General features: G+C 47.5%; 1 protein-coding gene and 1 long non-coding RNA gene across 3 annotated transcripts in view; one reads left to right on the top strand and one right to left on the bottom strand.

Moving 5' to 3' along the window:
• LOC116965273 overlaps positions 1–9,523 on the top strand; it is a 45,258-nt gene extending 35,735 nt beyond the window's left edge. The window contains exon 5 of one of the 2 annotated variants that reach the window (XR_004409236.2): positions 8,698–9,523. This is a non-coding gene — a long non-coding RNA (uncharacterized LOC116965273). Of the gene's footprint in view, positions 1–809; positions 877–8,697 lie in introns of those variants that run through there. The other variant, XR_004409237.2, reaches the window with a different exon arrangement.
• CASZ1 (castor zinc finger 1) overlaps positions 1–19,985 on the bottom strand; it is a 97,753-nt gene that overhangs the window by 27,484 nt on the left and 50,284 nt on the right. Inside the window, 7 exon segments of the mRNA XM_042795137.1 lie at positions 877–1,018; positions 2,986–3,854; positions 4,610–4,782; positions 7,305–7,469; positions 9,535–9,625; positions 14,493–14,561; positions 17,387–18,227. Of these exon segments, the coding sequence (XP_042651071.1) occupies positions 877–1,018; positions 2,986–3,854; positions 4,610–4,782; positions 7,305–7,469; positions 9,535–9,625; positions 14,493–14,561; positions 17,387–18,227 (2,350 nt within the window).

Genomic DNA, 19,985 nt, shown 5'->3' with positions numbered 1-19,985 from the left:
GGGGGGATGCTGAGGAAGACTCATGCTGCAGGGACAGAGGCCACCTCGGCAGCAGAGGAGAAGGCAAAGCAACAATCCTCATGGCCACGGCTAAGCGTGCTGAAAGGCAACCTCAGTATTCCACATGCATCAGTAACAGCTGCAGTAGGCTACAAGTGCTGGGGTCCCAAACTGATGCTTGTTTAAAGTAGGGAAAGGAATGTATACGAAGGTCAAAGTGGAGCAGGCTCACTTTTCCCCAGTATCAGCTCCTCTGCAGTTTTTCCACCCAGGACAATCCCCAAACACTCCTATTCTCAGTAGAGATGCTGGACAAGTGGGACACACGCTTGGAATAGGTGCATTCACATCTGCACAAGTGCAAAGATTCATCATCGTAATGACAGATTAGCACACGCCAGACTCAGACCAGAGTTAGCCTGACACCCAGTTGTTTTGTGTGGCCAATTTCCCTGGAAGGTGCCTCTCTCACCCCTGATTCAGTGCCCCATTACATCACTGCAAATGCTGCTGCTAAAAGCGTGCTGAAGTGTGGAATTGGAGCAGCCTTCGACCAGCTCTTGATGACAACAGCAGGAATATCTAAGTGAAAGAAGGAGCTTTGACAATGGCTCGTTTTTCAGAGGGGAGTGCAAGAGGTGAGGCTCTTGTCAAAGAGTCAGAAGGTGCTTGTGAGCCCCAAAAAACATCTGGAGAACATGCGCTTGAGAGGGAGTAGAGAGAGCCTCCCTGCCTCCAGTTTGGGGGCGTCCAACTCGGCCGCTGTGGAATTGCCTTTCACCAACACACTGTGTCCTCTCATATTACAGGTACAGACACTTGTCAGAGCTTGATGCTGGAAAGAGCTAAGTGTGCCCGCCTGCGCACTTCTCTCACCCATGATCCTTGACGCTCAGGTCCAAGCTGTGCTCCTGCAAGGAGTCCTGACCGGTGGCAGATGACGATCCCATGGCCTCCGCAGGTTCCTGCTTCACCTGAACTGGATTGAACCGTCCGGGAGCTGCTGGTTGTCCATTCCCTGCTTGAGAAAGACACCGAAATCAAATGCAAAAATTAAATGAAAAATGAAGGTCTAAACTGAGGTTACAATGGCAAATAAGGAAGTTAAATCACTAGCACCAGTGCAGAAGTGGAAAAAGCAAAGAAAGTGTGGGGGGAGGGAAGGGCTGGGATTGCTGGTCAGCGTTTATTGCCAAGCTGACATGATGGGTTCTGACGTCCACTCCAGCGTGGAAATTCTTCAAGTGATAATTATTGCAAAATTATGTCAAAGTTGTCCAGGCTATGGGCCCTTTAAAGGAGAAGGGCGGAAGGAGCGTGGGGGAGACCTGATTCTCTGCACAAACTGTCATAACTAATTTGCGGGGCTGCCTCTTAAGCGTTTATTAAAGACTCTGTTAATGCTCAGGCAATGTGGCAGCTTTCGACTGCTAGTCAAGCCCCCTTCCTCGTCCCCAATCCCAGCGTTGCCGTAGCGACAGCGCTGGCCGCCATTGCGCGTGCCCAGCAGGTGCATCTGCCCTGCCCAGGCTATCGAAGGTGACAGCCAATGGGGCTGGTTCAAACTGCGCGTCCTCTCGCCACCGCCATCACGTCCTCCCTGCAGAAAGGGGGAATTCTTGTTCTGGGAGGAGGTTTAATGCCGAGCCCATGGAAGAAAAACTCAAATGAAGGGAAGAGAAAAAAGAGGGAAGAGGGGGAAACAGGAGAGCAAATTAAAGAAAAAAAATTAGGAAGAACAGCCAAGAAAAAAGGAGGGAAAAAAAGTTGCTGACAGGAACATGTCTGCAGAGCTTTTTTCCACAATCCCCAAGTGACTAAAATATTAATTTACCCTCCGGCAGTACAGCTGACGGCGAGCTGCTTCTCAGACAGCAAGTGGCATTTTATTAAAAAATAAAGGAAAATAGTTCCCTCAATGACCTTTCTCTGCTTTAGGAAACAATTTTTCAAATAATAATTTTAAAAGTATGTGAAAGTTCCCCTCCCTCTTTAATCAGATCACTTCGTCCTACTCCCTTATTTGCTCTTGGGTGGAAGGGAGCATCGGCAGCACTCGCAGCCCCAGGGCCCAGCAGCCTGCTCTGGTCTTTCCACGCCCCGGGGAAGGAGGTTGTGGGGCTGCCCAACGCCATGGGGTGCTGCCAGGCAGAGCCCCCCCTCCACGGCCCCACGCTGCCCACCATGTTCAGCGGGAGGTTGTGGAGGTACCCTGTGCTCCTGAGGGAGCCCCACGTCCCTCCTGGCAGGGCTGGGCACAGACTGGGCACCGAGCCCCAGCTCTAAGTGGCAGCAAGAGGAGCTCCAGGCCGCCCCAGGGGACTTCTCTGTCCCAGCTTTTACCCCCCTCACAGTGTCGCTGCCCCTTGCAGCTCAGGGTGCTGCAGGGACAGAGGCACAGCTTGCAAGAACTGAATGGGAGAAATGTCTGGTTTGTGGACTGCACCAACACGATCTCCACACGCACAGCTGGGACAGCAGAGCTGGAGTGCAGAACCAACCCCCCAGATCAGAAAAACAACTGTCAATGAGCTGCAGGATCGACACCACTAGGCCCAGCCAAAACTCAATCTGCAGAAGAGGGCTTAGGCTGCTGTATGGCCTGCAAGTATTGGCCAAACTTTTTCTTCATTTCCATTAATACAGTGCCTCTCTTCAGCCTACAGCAAACTAGGAAATACACATGGCAACACTCTTCCTTCAGATCTGGAAAGAACCTACTCTATTTGTGGCCAAAGCTGCATTTCCTGCCTCTCTTCTGGCCACGAGGGTAATAGCCAGGCTCCACAGGAAACCACGCCAAGACTGCCCTCTTCAAGGGGTAGCTGGACATCACCAAATTTATTCTCCCCTTTACATTCCTCTACCACCTCCTCCCCACCTCCAGTCCCAGGGACAATTGGGTGGCTTCTCATTCACTCCTCTCCAAGTCATCAGGCACTGCTCTTCCTCCCACCACTAGCACAACTGATGAGGATAACTCACCTGCTTCAAGTGCTACAGAGGGCTTGAGCGCAGCTGCTGCCAGCCTGGCCATCATAGGAGAGATTAATCCCTTGCTAGCAGAGATCCTTTCCATTATAGATGCTGCTGGAGCTGTTGAAGAAGTAGCCGCTGGCTCACCGGATCCCGAAATTGCCTGGGATGAGGAATCTGTAGGAGCAGCTGAAGTTGGATTGGTGCCAGAAGAACCAGCAGTCATCAGATTAGCTGAGCTGGCAGGAAGCGGTGTGGAGACCCGACTGGGGATGATGGGGAAGAAGGATCCAGCTGTTCCAGGCAGTGCCGAGTTGGAGAGTGCCAGGGCCAAGGGTATATTGCTGGGAAGAGCCTGGGAGAGCAGGCCAGAGATCTTGGTGGCTGGTGTCATGCTGTTGGCAGACTTGCTGGCCTGTGAGGAAGCAAGCTCAGCAGCAGAGGAGGGTGCAGCTGGGACTATGAGAGAAACGGAAGACTGTTGACTGGTGGGGGAGGCACTCAGGCTGGAGTTCTTCGAGCTCATAGCAGAGAAGTCAATAAGATCATCATTACTGGACTCCTCTTGCTCATTATCCTTGGACCCCAGGAGAGAGGCGGGCAGGCCCAGCACTCCCGAGCTCCGGATGTGCCGGCGCTCATGTTTGCGTTTATGGGAGGTCATCTGGCTGGTGGAGGTGAAGGTGAAGCCACATCCCGCCCTTATGCAATGGAAGTGGTTGGTGGCCTTGCTGTAGACACAGCCCTCATACTTGCATTCCTCATACTTGTAGAACTTCTTGAAGCCGTCCTTGGCATAGGCATCATCTTTGATGTGGTAGCTCTTGTGCTTCTCAATGTCACACTTGTTCTTGAAGGTGAATGTGCACCCAGGTCGCCTGCAAGGGCATCGAGGAGGAGAGGGTGGTTGGCTGTGTGGGCTAGGAGCACAACACAACTGCTGTCACCTGCCTCCCCCTGGCATAAGGACTGGGACCAGCAAGAGACAATGGCCCTGGCTGCAAAGGGCTCGAGGAGCTTTACGTGGGTTAACCTGTGAAACTAAGGCAAGCAGAAATGCTGCCATGTGAGAGAGCTGGGAAGCTCACTCCCCGCTGAGGAACAGCCACGATAACACAAGGATGCAAGCACCCACCACTAAAAGTTCCAACCAAAACAGCAGCTAAAAGGGACTAAGGTACAAACTGTGCTTTCCTACTCTTCCTGAGAACACGAGAAATCAATAGAAGAGCATTTGTGTACAAAAGGCAGAGGCTGGCCCTGAAAGGGATGAGCTGCCTGACTGTTGGCTGGAGAGAACTCTAGCATGGAAGTGCCATTAGCAGTCTATTAATGGCCTACTTCTGTCAAACTCCGAAGAGCACTGTGATCGCTTTCCCAAATGATTCTAGGATGTATTTTCTAGTGGGTAACCTTTCCTCAGATCACACTCCTGCCTTCAGAGTGGTCTGTATCAAGATCCTGGAAATCACATCTGCCCTGGAGCATAAGTTCTCTCAAGAGCAGTACTAAGAAGGTCACAGCAGGGAAAATCAAGCCCCTGTGTATACTCCTGAATTTATGTCTTGGCAGAAGGAGGCAAACAGACCACACAACTCTGAGGCAGGACTCCTCCCCTTCCCTGCTGTCTCACCTGCAGTGAAAGTGAGTGGTTTTCTGCCCGTAGAACTGGCACTCCACAGTGCCGCAGTCTTCCGTGGCACGGAACCGCTGAAACCCATCGTTGATGAGCTGTGTGTTCTTCTTGTGAAAGTTCTCATGGGTCATCACGTCAGAGGTGCTTGTATAGACCTTGTTACAACCCACCTACCCCAGGCCAAAACAGGGAGTCATCAACACAGTGTTTAACAGCCTACCATTACTACCAGCAATTATAAACATATGAGCAGCACACATACATTTAATAGTTCCATTTGTGCACTTCTCCTAGAAATATTAAGTCATCACTTTAACTCCCAATCTAAAGACTGATGGAGCAGTTGTGAAAAACAAAAAAAAATTCTCTGGGCATGAAATAGTAAGAAAAAAAAGGGGAGGATGCAAAGGGATAAAAGACCAGCTACAGATAATCATGTCTGCTTAGGGAGGCAGTAAGCAAGGTTCCTGCTCTTAAGAAGAAAAGAACACTGACAGATGCCATTACTTTTTGTTATCTTGGAGCGACACGGAACTAAGTAGGAGTTTCATCTATTTGGGGAATACAAAATTGACTGGGAATGAGTTATTTACCTCTTTAGTCCTTCTGGGAGGTAAGACAGGGTGGTGCAACATAAGGCCAATCTTCTGAGCTTGTAATATACGGGTTTCATTCTAGCAAAGCATAAACCCTATGTTCAGCTGATCTTAGCAAACTGGTGACATTTTTTTCCCAGTCACTGTTCAAGACTACCACTTCAATAATTTTAAACTCGTGCAGCAAATGGGAATGGTGTGACGAGGACGGAATGCTGAAAACCTGCCTTCCTCTGGGTAAAGCGGGCAACTTTGCCATATTGAGTAAAAAAACACTGGAATCTGAAAACGTCCTCAGCCCTGCTGAGGGAGGATTTTTTTTTTTTCCTTTTCTTCTCTAGCACAACGTGTGCCAATGCCTGCACCATCTCAGAAGTGAAGAGAACGAAAACACCACCTCTTAGTTCAGCCCAGGTTGATTCAAACAGGCAATAACAAAACCCATGACAAATACCCAGAAAAAAAAAAAAAAAAAGTATCTCCAGCTATTTCCAATATAAAAGAGCCTCTCTCTCTCTGCACTGACACCTTGAAAAAAAACAGACCCTGCACAGCATTAAAAAAAAGAATTAAACAAAAACCTCCTTAGGAATAATTTGCAATGCAGCTCTTGGTGCTAAAGCCTAAAAAAATGTCAGTTTATATAAACAACTAACTGAATTTTATCCACACCAATTATGGACATAAAGAAAAAAAAACACCCGGAGATGGATGGCACAAATTCTGCCATTTAAGCAGTATTTTCTTTAATTGGGAGTTTATATTCAGACACCTTTCCTGTAAGACACTGCTTACATGGGCATTATTTGCCTGGAAGACAGTGGGGACAGGATGGAATTACCCATATATAGTTGTGTAAACGAGGGTCTCTGTTCGAACTCAGAGTGACTTAAAGCTGTGAAACACTCCTCATACTCTTAAAAAAAATTACACAAATCCCATCCTGGTCAATTAAAGAAACTAAACAATCAATATAATGGAAGCATAACAGAAAACGTCCTCAAGAGACAGTCACATGAAGTTCCCAATTTATCAAATGTTGTAAGCACATGCTTAAACCAACCCTTATTCAGGACAGTACTTGAGTGCATGCCTAACATTTAAGTATGTGCTTAAGCCCCATTGACTTCAGAAAGCTTACCTGACTTCAAGTTAAACATATGCTGAAGTCTATCCCTGCAAAGCATTTAAGCATGTGATTAAGGACTTGTGACTTTAACTGGGGTCTATAAATTGTTGGGATAGGGCAGGAAGTGAGACCTGAGTTTTCAAAACAGAAAAGCTTTCACTAAGGGTTGCCTGATTATTCTATTTGTAACTATAGCACATTCTTGTGGCAATAGTTCAGGCCACAATTCCAATGAAACAAGTACATATCAAAACCTCCGATCTGAAGAACGATCAGGGTAAGACCCAAACAATCTGGTGTGTCTGTGTCTAAAAACAGTAAACGCATCACAGTTACATCTGTGCAGCGACTCCAACTCTGGTTACGCTGCTGCTGAAGCCTGGCTGGCTCGTGAAACAAATCTCCCAGCCTACACCATAGACAAGTACCGCTGCTGAAGGGGATGGAGAGCCAGAGGGGTTAAGTTTAGATATGTGACATTAAAGCTTAGTTACTTTAGAAATTGATTATGGAGGAAATTAACCCAGTGTTAAAAGGGCAGATGTGTCACAGAAAAGTCTGATTTCAAGGGAGTGACAGATCAGATTTGAGTAGAGGCAGCGCAGTGTCATCTCAGAGAACAGGACTTGTTTGAACAAGTGAAGTCCAAGACTGTCAGAAAACCTTGAGACCTGCTTTGCCTTACTGCATGCACAAGGCTTCCAAAAAGAGAGTGGTGCTTCCCTTCGCCCTTCCCAACACTTGGCAGGGCAAGTGCAGTGAGGACAGGGCAGACTCTACAAAGAGGTGCCTGAATCAGAAGCGAGCAAGAGAGGTCATGAATGTCACCCCTTTGCTCTCTAACAAGGAAATGTTGAGTTGCCTGAACTCAAGAATCCTGTCAGTCCACCCCAAAAGAGACACAGCTCAAACAACGGCTCTTCATCTGCCTCGTGTGCTACCGCCTATCCCCCCGTCGAGCTGTTACCTGCATGCAGTGGTAGTGTGTGCTTTTCCCATTCAGGTGGCAGCCATGATAGTACACGCTACAGTCATCCAAGGGGCTGAAGCGCATGAAGCCGTGCTGGAGGGAATTATCACGTTTCTTGTGCATGTTGTAATGCCGAATCACATCCTGTTTACTAGTGAATCTCTGGAGAGATACAGAGACAGACAGTGAGACACACGTGATGGGAGTGGGTGAGTAATCCTGGGGGCAGGGTCGTTTTTTTTGTCGTTGTTGTTAATAAACTTATGATACCAGGAGTTTAAAGCTCAGCAGTAATCACCCCAAGAGAGTCAGATTAAAGAGAAATGGTGTGCATGTATCTTCTTGGTAAAGGGAAAGTACATACACATGAAAAATTGTAAACATACCACTGGGGCGATGTCCAGAATGCACTCCCTGCAGCTTTAAGACTGCAATTCTTCTAACATAATTTTAGCTGCTACTATCTCAAGAACTGCTATAGTTAGAAAGCAAACCAGTGAACTAAACAGCCTACAAGAGAGTAATCCAAGCTTCCAAATCACTCAGTGTAGTGGTTAGCAAGACACTGGCTGTCACATTCATGTCAGACTAGAAATTGGGAAAAACACTCTGCTCTTTTATAGTATCTTCCCATTCTAAGTCTTCTGCCTCCCCTCCAAGGTAGGATGACTTTATTAGGGAAAGAGGGACGCAGAACTTTCTTCCAGTCACAGAAAAGGACGGTAGTAGAGCTCAGAGCTGAACCTGTATGACCAAAATATCCTTTTCATCCTCTACCTGCTTGAAGTAATGAAGGGGTACCCCACTGTCAGAGCAGACTAAGTGCCTTTAAAATGAAGCTTTTCATTTCTATTTCCCACAGACATCAATATTTAACAGTGAAGGTGGGAAAGTAAATCTGATTTTTTTTTAAAAGAAATCAATATCCATTTGTTTTGAGGCGTAATTGAAAAGGCCTGTATTCTAATGTTTAACAACTTTTCTAGTCTCCCTCATAGGAAACAAATTATTATCGCTTCCACTCTTTCCTCCTATAATATCAATCCTGATCAATCTCGTTGGTATTGGCACAGGAATATACGGATATAGACTTCAACAGGAATCCCTTAGAGGATGGAGGTATGATTTCCCAGGACGTACATACAGGATTGCTATTGCCAATCATCGTTAATTTGTGCCCACTTATTACAGAGCGTTACTTATTCTAAAATATATCTCAGCCATAAAATAATTTGCATTTTAAAAAGCAGTCTAAATCCTTATTCCCTGTGAGACCAGACAGCTCCTTTGCAAGCAGCTTCCAGACTCCTTAGGAAATAATCATGAGGCCAATCATAATAATAGTTTTTTCTGTCTTTCCATCCTTTGTGTTCCTCTCTTTCTGGTGCAGAGATATCCATGTCACAGTTGGGACAGACACATCTCGGTTACCAAATGCTGGGCTCCGAGGACCCACTACAGGCATCCCAGAGACAAACTCTCCTTTGATCAACAGAAACCCACAGCCAAGCTCAGCAGATCCAGATCAACTTCCTACGCTGTGGTCAGGCTCATTCCTTTGAGACCCAGAGGCCTCCTGGGGTAGGGCTGAAGTTGTGCCTGACGCACAGTGGAGGCAAACTCTGGGATTCCCTTTACACACAGGCAGCCTGACCACAGCGATGGCAGCGTCAAAGCTCCGACCTGGGAAGAGGGTAAACAAACACGGCACGTGACTGGCCTGACGTCCTACCCTGGCAGTTCTCCCAGGAATTACAGCATCGCCCATGCTCCTGCCCCCACGCTTTCCCCACAAATCCCAGCCTGCTGCTGGTCTTATTGGGTGTTTTGTTGCAGATACTGCTGCTACAATCTCAGCCGGGCAGCAGGAGGGAGAGACAGACTAACAGATCAGCATTCCCTAGTTTCAAGCACAATTTGTAACACAGCAGAATTTATTCTCTTGGTTTCTCTGATGTCAATCTGGAGTAGTTCCCACTGACTTGAGCTGATCTATATTCTGTTCTTCATTATAGCGGTCTGGGTTTGGTTAAATGGTGTTAGATTGGGTTAAATGGAAACAAAATAGGCTTCTAGTAAGTTCAAAATATACCTTGCTCTCTTTCAGAGCAGAAAAGTGAAGAGGCATGTGCGTGCACAGGGGAGAAAAGCACAGGAGGACACGCATCTCCTCTAGGTTCCCTTTACATTCAGGTAGCCGTGCTGATAACTTTTTACCATTTTTTACCTGGTAGTTGCACTCTGGGTCAAGGCAGTGGTAATGTTCTCTATACTGGTATGCACAGTGTATATGTCCACAGTGCTGACTGCCAGAGAACCTGCAAACATGAGGACAGAAGAAAGAAAGGGAGAGAGAGTAAACCAGTGTCCTGACAGTAGTGCCTGTAAGCAAGCTGCAAATAAATTAAGTCTCATTCCTGCTTTCATCCCGTATTATGGCATTAAACCCCATCTCCTTTATCCCCTCCAAGGATGGTGACCCTCCCTTTTCTTGTCACTATTTAAAGGTGCTTCTTGAGCAGGATCATTCAGGCCTTGTGCATCCCTAATCTGTCCTTCCCTTTGACATTCATCTCCATTATCTAAGTTGCTTACTTAAGGATGACTAAGAAAGGAGGGTTCCTTGAACTAAATATCATACAATTCTAAAATTCTCATGTGTGAGTTTAGATACCGCAGCAGTGAGTTTCAGAAATCTCCCATGTCAGAAGGAGACCAACAAACGTTAGTCAAATATGGATTCTAAATTTCAGGTATATGCCCATCCAGCTCAGAAAAGCTCAGGCATTCGTTTGTCTGTACGAGTTATGTCTCAAGACTTTTTATCACAGTATGGTGTCACACTTCAGAGAAGATTGCAAACCAGGGGATTAGATGGTAAGCCACACAGATAGAAGATGATCATGGCAAGATTACACAAGAACTTTCAGTAAGATGGACAGATCAGTGGAAAGATAGGCGAGATGGATCAACAGGAACAGAACGAAGCGTTACAGGCTTTTACATCGCAACCCTGTGTGTATATCTTCTCCCATGAGCGACAGCCTGGCTAATCATTATTTTCTATGTGAATACAGTATTTGCTCACAACAAAAAATAGTGCAATGCAAAAGAACAAGGTTTTCAGCCTGCCTCTGAGTGCAAATAAAAGTAGGACACAAGAAGCAACAGCCAACAACACGCACCCAGCCCATTCCTTCAGGCCACCACTGAGCATTCCACACAGCAAATTTGGAAACTCCTGACATACAGGGTGGAAGAAAACCCAGAAAGGCAGAAATGCCATATAATATCTACATACAAACAGACAGTATATAGAATGTATTGACTGACAGACACATCAGTAATTGGCAAAAGAGGATGATCCAGTAACAGGCTAATCAGTGCAATGAACTCTCTGACGTGTATTCTAGAGGACCCTGGAAGAGCTGAAGAGCTTGAAAGGGAATAGCAGTGGAGAGAGGGGGACTCAGAGGGGAAACATTCAAAGATAAAGTACCATCTGCTCAAAGGTTCCTCAAAGGTTCCTCACGTCACTTAGTGCTAAACACAGCAGGAGTGCATATGATAAAGGGCATGGGAAAGAAACAAGGAAGGGCAATAGATAAAAAGGGAAAATGAGAGGAGCGAGGGTGTCCTGGGGCAATCAAGGAATGGGGCAGTAGCAGGAAAGATTATGGATCATCATAAGGTGAGGTAATGCTAAGCTACAGGATAGAAAAAGTCAGGATGAAAAGCAGTACTAAGTAAGGCATTTCTGAAGCACAGTAAGGAACAGGAGGTCAACTGTGGAGACAGAAGGGCCTCTAAGAGATGGAAAGGAGACTTAATTGACAGAAAAGATAGACATTGCTAAAAAATTAAATGACTTCTTTGCCTCAGCATTCACAAAGGGAGACAGGGACAGATGCCAGGAGCAGACATGCCTTTCCCTGGGGAAGGAGAAGAAATACTGCAGGAAATCAGGATCACGTCAGAACAGGTGATTGAGAAACTGGAACAAACCTCAGCAGCGGAGAAGAAACAAACCACAAGGCAAACAGCAAGGCTGGCTGCACAAAACAAAGGTGTGGAACTGAAAGCAGAGGAAGCGATTCCTGCTCAACGCCTGGGCAACTGCGAGGCTAGTACCGGGCACAGGCAGCAGCCTGAGTCACCACGGCATTAACCAGGTACATGCAGCTCAGCAGCAGATGGAACCAACTGGTCCTGCTAGTCCAGGGTTTTATGTCAGCAGCACCACAAGCAGCTTTAAAGGAAAGAGACTGCTCTGGGGAAAGCTTCCTCCCTATTCCACTGATGAGATGGGGAAGAGAGCAAAGGGCTGTGTGGGGCTGGAGAACCGTGGAGCACAGGCCAGGCAGAGAGAAGAGGAAGATAAAAACCTTGCTGACAAATACACACCTTTGAAGCAAAGCTGTCCAAAATATTATCAAAAGTGAGGATGCAAAATTTAAGAGATGCCAACTGCAGTAAAAGAAGGGCCAGACACCGAAGAGATCTGACAGGGATGAGTTACCTGAAGCACCCTGGCAGGAGTAAAGTCACGGGCTCAGCTTTAAAAGCAACAGCTAAACAAGCACTCTAGCACTTCCAACTCCTACTTGCCCTTCCACGTGCCACGGAGCGGTGCGTGTGTGTGCTGTCTGCAGCACAGGAAGGGAGAGGCAAGTGTTCTACTAAACCAGGTGCTTGGGGAAGGAGGGAAGCGGCAAACAGCACAAAGGGGAAATTCTGCTCTTGCAGTCTGCGAGGTTAGGCTCCTAAAGGGTTATATTTATCCTGTGTTTCTTCTGACACTTGAAACAGTTCAAAGCTATTAATTTTTAAAGCACAGCATCTGTTTAGCTTTTTCATAACAGGAAAGCTTATACACCACACACTCACTTACACGCATACACACGCGCAGATTTACATGCACATAGTCTAAGGTACATCAACAACCCTCTTAATTTACATGAACGTACCCACAATTTCCATGCACACAAACAAACACACACCCCTGAAACAAGCAAATTCACAGACCATTTAATCACACTGATATGCAAATCCAAACTCCTAAATTGTCCACACAGGCACATAGATTCATTTTCACAAGAACAACCCCCTCCTCCTTCCCTTACATTAATCGGATCACTTTTTTTTTTTTTTTTTTGGCCAGAAAGAACTAGTCTTGATCTGGCAAGAGTTAGAAAGAAAAACCAAGATAAATAAATAATAATAAAAATAATAAATAAAGAAGTCAGCATGCTTAGAGAGTGTTTACAGACTCATTACCCTGTAACGATGATGTGAAAGAAGGAAGAAAAAAAAAAAACCCACCCCAATTACAAGGGGGGAGGAAACCCACACAGAAATAAATATTTAAGCAAGTGCTGCCAGAAGCACCATCTGCTGAGGCACTAATAATAATAATAATAATTTTTTCTGTGGTCTTTTTTTTTTTTTTTTTTAATTATAAATATATGGAGGGGGGGGAAAACAACCCAACCCAAACTAGCTAAGTAAGAGGTTTTGTTTTGTTGTGTGAGAGAATGGATTATCCCTGGGCAGCTTTTGGCAGTGGCTTTGGCAAACTCATTAAGCTAATTATGCAGTACAGACATAGAGTGTCATGTCTCTTCCCACCCCCCCCCCACACCCCCCCCCTTGATTTTAAGGCTTTAAACTGTTTTTAAAATTGTGTGTAAATTGAAGGGAAGTGGCTGTGCTGCCAACGGGTGGCTTGCGGAGCTTTTTAAGCAGGATGTGGTGTCCCTTAGCTATCGCACAAGCCTCCCTCAGTTACCTGCCTGACCCAGGGGAAGGGGCTTGCAGAGCGCTACGAAGAGTGGGTGTGGGTGACGTGTTTATGCAGTTCTCTACTTGACAGGGGAACTGGGGAGAGAAGGGGTGGCATCTCCTCTCTCACTGCAACATCTGCCATTCCTGCAATCTTGGCAATGAAAGGGAGCTGCTCCTTCTGTCCCATGCAAAGATGGGCTCAAACCCCTGCTTTCATTCCTGTGCGCTCCTGGGAGGCAGCGAGTTGCCACATGCACTAGAGGTGTTGCTGCTTGAGGAGCTGCATGTGGTGGTGCAACTGTCCTCTCTTCCCATGTGGTCTTCTGCCCGCTCCTACATGAGGGATTTGGGCAAAAGGGAGGAAAGGAAATCCCCTCTCATTCCACTCTCCAGCTAGGGAGAGCACTGTTTCCACTCTTCTCCCCTGCTGATGTGCCAAGATCTTCCCTTGCACCTTCCTAGCACCTGACTGCCTCCCACAGGGAGACTCTGTAGACTCTGGCAAGGTGGGAAAACACAGTACATATTTCCCTCCCCTCTTGTTAATAAGTGTCCAAGTGCTGGTGGGACCGAACCCTTCAGTTTTATCTCTGGAGAGAAGTGTTTGCTTGCTTCCCGGGCTGGTGTTTTTCTGCATTCAAGGGGCTTTCATAGTGAGCTTTCTCACAGTACAGATGGAGGATTCAACAGGCCGGGGCAAAGGCTGGTGGACCCTCTATGCCGTGAGCTATAAAGCAGGCAGGTGTTATGCAGTAATCTCCTCTGTCCCTCTGGCTCTCGTGGCATTACTCACTGTCTCACCACAACAGCCTTGGGCTCCCTCTCAGCATCGCTCATCCCTGACCTACGCTTGCCCACAGCTGTGATAAGATGCCCTCGTCTGCACCTTACTCAGTGAGGGTTTCTCATATAAATGAGCTGCAAAATTTTCTAGGATAAACATCCCGCATTGATGCCAAGACCTGCGTAAATCTGAGTCACTTGTGAATTCCTCCAGCCTACGTCCTCAGAGGTGAGATGTTCTCTGCTTGCCTCCTGCAGGCAGTGGACATGGTAGGGGAAAAAGGCTTGGAGACAGCACACCAATGGACAGAACGACAGTCAAGAGACAGTGTTCCCATTCAAATTCTGGGCTTCTGCAGGCAAACATTTTTCCACTATTTGTCACAAAGTCTAACAGCTCTGGGGAGCCCAGCATGCTCTTGGCATGCTCGTACACCTCTCACAGCTACTGCTCTCCCAAGAAGGGGAACAGAGCAAGTACTGATGCCAGAGGGAAATGGAAGTGCCAGTGATTGGTTTAAACACTTGATCCAGATGGACAAGATCTCATCTCTCCCACCACCACTCCACCCTCTTACTTCCAGACCTCTCCCCAAGAAAGTCAAGAGTTTTGCCTACCTGGCAATATACTTCTGGTAAATATTTACGTCTTCGCTGACAGCTGGTTTGTCAGTGGGTAATCCATTCCTAATGAAAAACACACAGGGCAGAGCTGGTTAGCAAGCAGGAACAGGGCAGTCTAAGCTCCTTGTTTCTCTCACACACCACTGGCACATCAGGAGAGAGGGCCTAGGGAAGAGTACCCAGCAAAGACACCCATAGGTTTAACCTCCCTTCCCCTTCAAATCCTGTACCTTCTTTTCCTAGGGAACCATACAGTTCACCTACCACCCCCCTCCTGCATGTTCCCTCTTTTTAGGACGTGGTTCCATTTGTTGAAGACACTGAGAAGACCAACCATGAAAACCTGTTTCCAAAGAAAAAAACTAAATACCCATAAGCAAACAAGTGATGGCTACATGAAAACAAACACCTCCCTGGAGCACCTTCCAACACTGCCCTTACGTGCACGGAAGGGTCATCGAGACCCGTCTGCTCCAGGCTCAACTGTGGGAGAAGAGTCTCTGTGCTTCAGCCACGCCGTGAGCTACTGCACATTTCCCAGCCCAGCAGGCACAGTGTACTGCTACCTGGTACTGGCAACAATGGCTACAGGTCCCTAGATGGGGCTTTAATTGCCTCTTTTTTCACACAGATACCCCAACTCCAATAGATAGACGGGGCAGCAAAGGTATTTATGTATTTTAATCAAGGAGAAAACCAACCCAAATGCACTCAATTGTCACATAAGCCTGGGTTACTCGACGTCCTTAGGAAGCAGATAAAAATTACATCTTTGATGAGTTCAGCAAGAGGAAAGAGATACAGGGCGAGACTCCAACCTACCTAAGAGATAGCAGCATACCAACACAATCCCAGACAGGCTGTACAGAATCTTCCTTCTCAGTTTTGCCCACACCCAACCTCCCCTCCTACTCATGACAGCTCTGTAGCCTGGTTTAAACAAGGACACTTTTGCAGAGAGTTCACTCGAAGTAGGGAGATTAGTTCAGGGCAGGTTAATAGCATTAGATGCTAGAGAGTTTAAACCCATGGCTAAGGTATATGTGCACATTTGCAAGAGTAAGGAGTAATTACTGACAGGCTCTTTGGTCCCAGTGAGGACTGTGAATGGAAAGCCAGGTCCCAGATACCACAGTTCACACTTCTTCCACCAGCACAATTAACGGGCTGCTTTCTTTTATCATGGAAGCCTGTATCTAGTAAGCAGTCTGAAGGAGAAGGGACCAGAGCCCCTTCTGCTCTCCAGTCTGTGATCAGGCACACTGGGAACTGCCAGGCTGAAAGCCCCTGGTCACCTCCATTCGTGTTGCAGCCCCATCATGATGCCGCAGTTGAGGAAGTCCTGTGGCTAGAGGAGAGATCACCATGGTGCTGCGAACCCACATCTGCAAGCAGCAGGAAATGAGCAAGAGAAAGGAAATCAAACTGGGATCCCAGAGCAGCACCAAAGCAGATAGAAGAGGCTCACAGCCCCCCAGACACAGCTCTAGGATGGCCACTGAACTCCAGGCAGCAGAGCGTTCTGCAGAATCTTCAGGCACAGAGTCCCTGGCCAAGTCACCCATCACAACAAGGCACTGTGCCTACAGGAATATTTACAACATGGTGTTTTTCAGTAACAGGAGTCCTGCCTGCCATCTGGAGCACATACAGGGTTCATCCTGAGTGGGGGCCAGATGCAAATGATAATAATCCTCTGCCCTTTCCAGTACACCTTAACCATAAGCTCCCAAATTTGTCTGCAGGCAGTTGCGAAATGACTGTTTCACATGGAAGACAGGTATCATGAGCTCTGCCTTCCAGGTGGGGAAACATGGAAAGTGGGGGATACAGACTTGCCCAAGACTCCAAAGCACATTCAGCCCAAGGCCTCCTAGATCCACACATTAAACATAATACAGCCTTCCTCCTTACCAGAGGGCGAAGTAGTAAGGTGCATGTAATGGCATTTGCCACAGAAGCACAGGCCAGAGGTCCTAGACTTAGTACAAATGACACCATGGGATTCACAGCTCACAACAGGCCCAGATCCACAGCAAGAAACAAGTAAATGTAAACCGTGACAAGAAAGCAGAGGAGTCCCTCCCTTCCTCCCTGTTTGCAGCCTCATGAACATATGTAGCTTTTCTACAGCTACCACCTCTGGAAGCCACATTAAAACATAGTCCAAGGTTTGGCAAGGCCTTCAGATATCTCCATTCAGTCAACAGCATCAGTGCAGAGATTGCCAGCAACGTATATGTAGGAGGTTATTAGTGGTAATTGGGCTAATGAGTTTGCCCAGTCCAAGGGGTAACTGAATCACCTCTATTTGTGTAAGGAACAAGCAAATTGAGAAGACACAAGCCTGGCCCCACGAAAGTATGTATATGCCTAACTCCTAGGCATAGGAGTTGCTAGGAATTAGGCACCAAAACGTCTTCTGAGTTCTGGGACTAACAAAAAGCCCCATCTTGCTAACAGTAAAGGCAGCAGAGTTTTGTCACTGAGTTAAATGGAAGCAAGAATCAGGTTCTCCTACAGACACAGCTGGATGCCTGGGGAACCAGAAAAAGGAGAAAGTAAAGTAGTTACAACCTTGACCTTAGCGTGCTGACAGCACTATGTTCCCTCATCTTTCATTTTAACATACGAACCCAGGAGCTAGTGGGCTCTAGATTCACAGCTGTGACTGCTGATTGCAGGCCACATCCTTAGTGCAAACAAGATAACTAGAGGTGTAAGGTGCAACAGAGGAGCAGACACTCCAACAAAGAGCAAAAAGAAACATCACATGAACAGGGCAGTATTTATCACCACACGAACTGGAATTGCCCACTGATCCACACACAGACTTTAGGTATGATCCCCCACTAATACAAGGATAAGAGAAGTGGGAGGACACTTACTTTACTGTAGAGACCGTTCCAGTTGTGATGGAGTCTGTCTTGGAGAAAGTTGATTTCAGGTACTCAGGAGTGTTGAATGGCAATGAGACGGACTGCTCTGGCCCAGCCACAGGAGTGCTGCTGGGGGTACTGGCGAGGGGAGCAGGGGCCAGACTGGGTGTTGGAGCTTTTACTGGAGTAAGCTTCTGAATGTTCCTCACATCGTACTTGGAAGGCCGGCCTACCTTGCCTGTCTTGAAGGCGATGGCTCCCCCCATATCTGGGCTTCCTTCTCCAGGCTTGAAAAGGTGCAAGTACTTGACGTTTTCTAGGTCATACTTGGAGGCCTTCTTGTAAGTGTTGCCGTTTTGTGGCCTGATGCTCTCACCCGTCTTCAGCTTCTGAATGAAAAAGTCATATTTGGAGGCCCGTGACATCAGGCCCTGCATCTGGGAACTGCTGGGAGAGGGCAGCGGCAGAATGGTGGCTTTGGTCTCCGTCACCATGGAGGCATCTGGACCTGGCACCCGAATGGGCTGTGCCAGCACCGAGGAAGTTTCTTTGCCCAGCTTGGAGCCCAGCTCCTCAGATTTGGCCAAGTGCATGGGCCAAGAGAGCTGCTCTCCAGCTTTCAGTTTGCGGATGTACTCCTCATACTTGGAGAAGCGGGCTCGTTTGCTCATGGCATCTTCGCCAGGGAGAGAAGCAGCAGTCGCAGTGGCCTCTGAGGTAGCAGCGTTCAGCTTGTCAAAGCTGATCTTGCGGGCCAGCTCATCCCGCATGTTCTGATCATCATAGCCGAACATGCCCAGGAACTCATTCATGGTGGTGGCGGCATAATCTCGCAGCGATGAAGCTTCCCCTACAGAGAACCAAAGTGAGAGAGTCATGCAAGGCGTTGGTTTTTCTTCTCCTCCCATACCAGCACTAGTAGCAGGGAGGGGGAGTAAGGGGAGAGGGGAACATGATCTACTGACGTTTGGCTCACTTGTTAGGTTTTACGACTCTTAAATTAATTTGTTTTAAAAAAAAAAGTAATTAATACTGGGGTAAAATAAAAAGAGTTCATCAATGCCAGGAAAATCAATTTCCTAAATGTTCTAGCCGATGGCTTTTCAGTACATTAAACAAAGTTTCATAAATGTCTCTGCACTCTTGCCTTGGCCTAATATGAAGAAAAAGTAATTTTACTGGAAGTGAGACCAACGCCAATATGCCCAGGTTTGCACAGTTCTGTCCTTGTGTGTTTGTATATGGAAGGAGGTGCACAGAGGATAGATGGCAGCGTGTCTGCATGTGGAAGCAGGGGTAGAAATGTGAGATATGGTATGTGTGCTGGTGAACAGCAGGGCTGAGAGCAGGCAGGGACAGCATGGTGCGAAACGGGTAAGGGAGACAGGGCAAGACAACGTATGGGGTGGAGCAGGAGGAGGGCAGAATGGGAAAGTGCAGAGTAGGGAAGGAAAGCAGCAGAGATGGAGATGAATTAAAGTGGGGGAAGAGCGGCGAAGGCTGTGTGCATGAGAAGCTTGGCAGTGAGGAGTGGGGGGGCGAGGAGCGGAGAAGAGGAGGCAAGACAAAGACAGGGTAGCTCCCTGTAGCTGTTGCAGTTCTCCCTTCTGTGTCCATTTTGTAAGAGTTCTTTCACCCAACCTGCTCCCTTCCTTCCCAGTCCTAATGACCAGAGAGCTACTACTCTCCACATGAAAAGGGGTCACAGTTCAGTGAAGGCTGTGGAAACCTACAGGCAGCATCCTGGGCAGCCAGGAGCAGCTTCCAGTAAGACCAGGAAAGGGAAAAGTCCACACAGGTGCAAAATAGGTAAGGAACAATCTTCTCTCCATCAGGGTTCACACTGAGGACAGAAAGAGCTGTTGTCCTGGTGTGGGTTCCAGAGAGATAAAGAAAGCCTGTTCTCTGGAGCGTGGGGTGGGGAAGGGGCAGGAAGGGGTTAGTCTACCTGAGCATGATCACAGGGAGGAAGAATGAGCAAAAGCTGTCCTTCCCTGGGTCTCTCCCTCCCCTCCTCCCTCCCCTACTCCCTCAGGCAGTTTCACAGGCCACCAGGAGGGGAAGAACACACATCTGGAGGTCACCCAATATCAGTGTAAAGGAAGAAATAAAGATTGCTCTGACGTGCCAGCTTGGACTCATTTAGGCTTCAGTCTGACACAGCGCTCCTCCTCCTCTCCCTCTTGCTTTCTCCTGCAGAGTAAAGATTTACTGTGTGCAGGAGTCCTTCAATCCTCCCTCGTCATCTTTTCCAATCACTCATTCTAGCTCTCATCGGCAAGCACACTCGTTCGGAGGGAGCCAGCACAGGCAGGTACACTGGCAGCAGAATGGAGGTGCTGGGCACTGGGTCCCACTCAAACCAAATCAACACTGCCTTGAAACATAATGGAAAAGAAAGGCACCAAGACATAGCCACTGAACAGGTCAGCAGCTCCAAAGCATGAGAACGGACCCCTAGGATTTAGGGGATCTGACAGCCAACGATGCCATACACACAGCCATACACACATGAGAGCATTTCCATGCACATCAGACCCAGTCAATGAGCGAAGTTGAAGTTCAATAGCCATCAGCTTCCACAAATCAGCTCCCACAGAACTCTACA

This window comes from Tyto alba, unplaced genomic scaffold, assembly GCF_018691265.1.
Source record: "Tyto alba isolate M040663 unplaced genomic scaffold, T.alba_DEE_v4.0 Super-Scaffold_20000042, whole genome shotgun sequence".
NCBI classification, from domain to species: domain Eukaryota; kingdom Metazoa; phylum Chordata; class Aves; order Strigiformes; family Tytonidae; genus Tyto; species Tyto alba.
The sequence above is the reverse complement of the archived record's forward strand: the minus strand, read 5'-3'. Positions and strand labels throughout refer to the sequence as shown.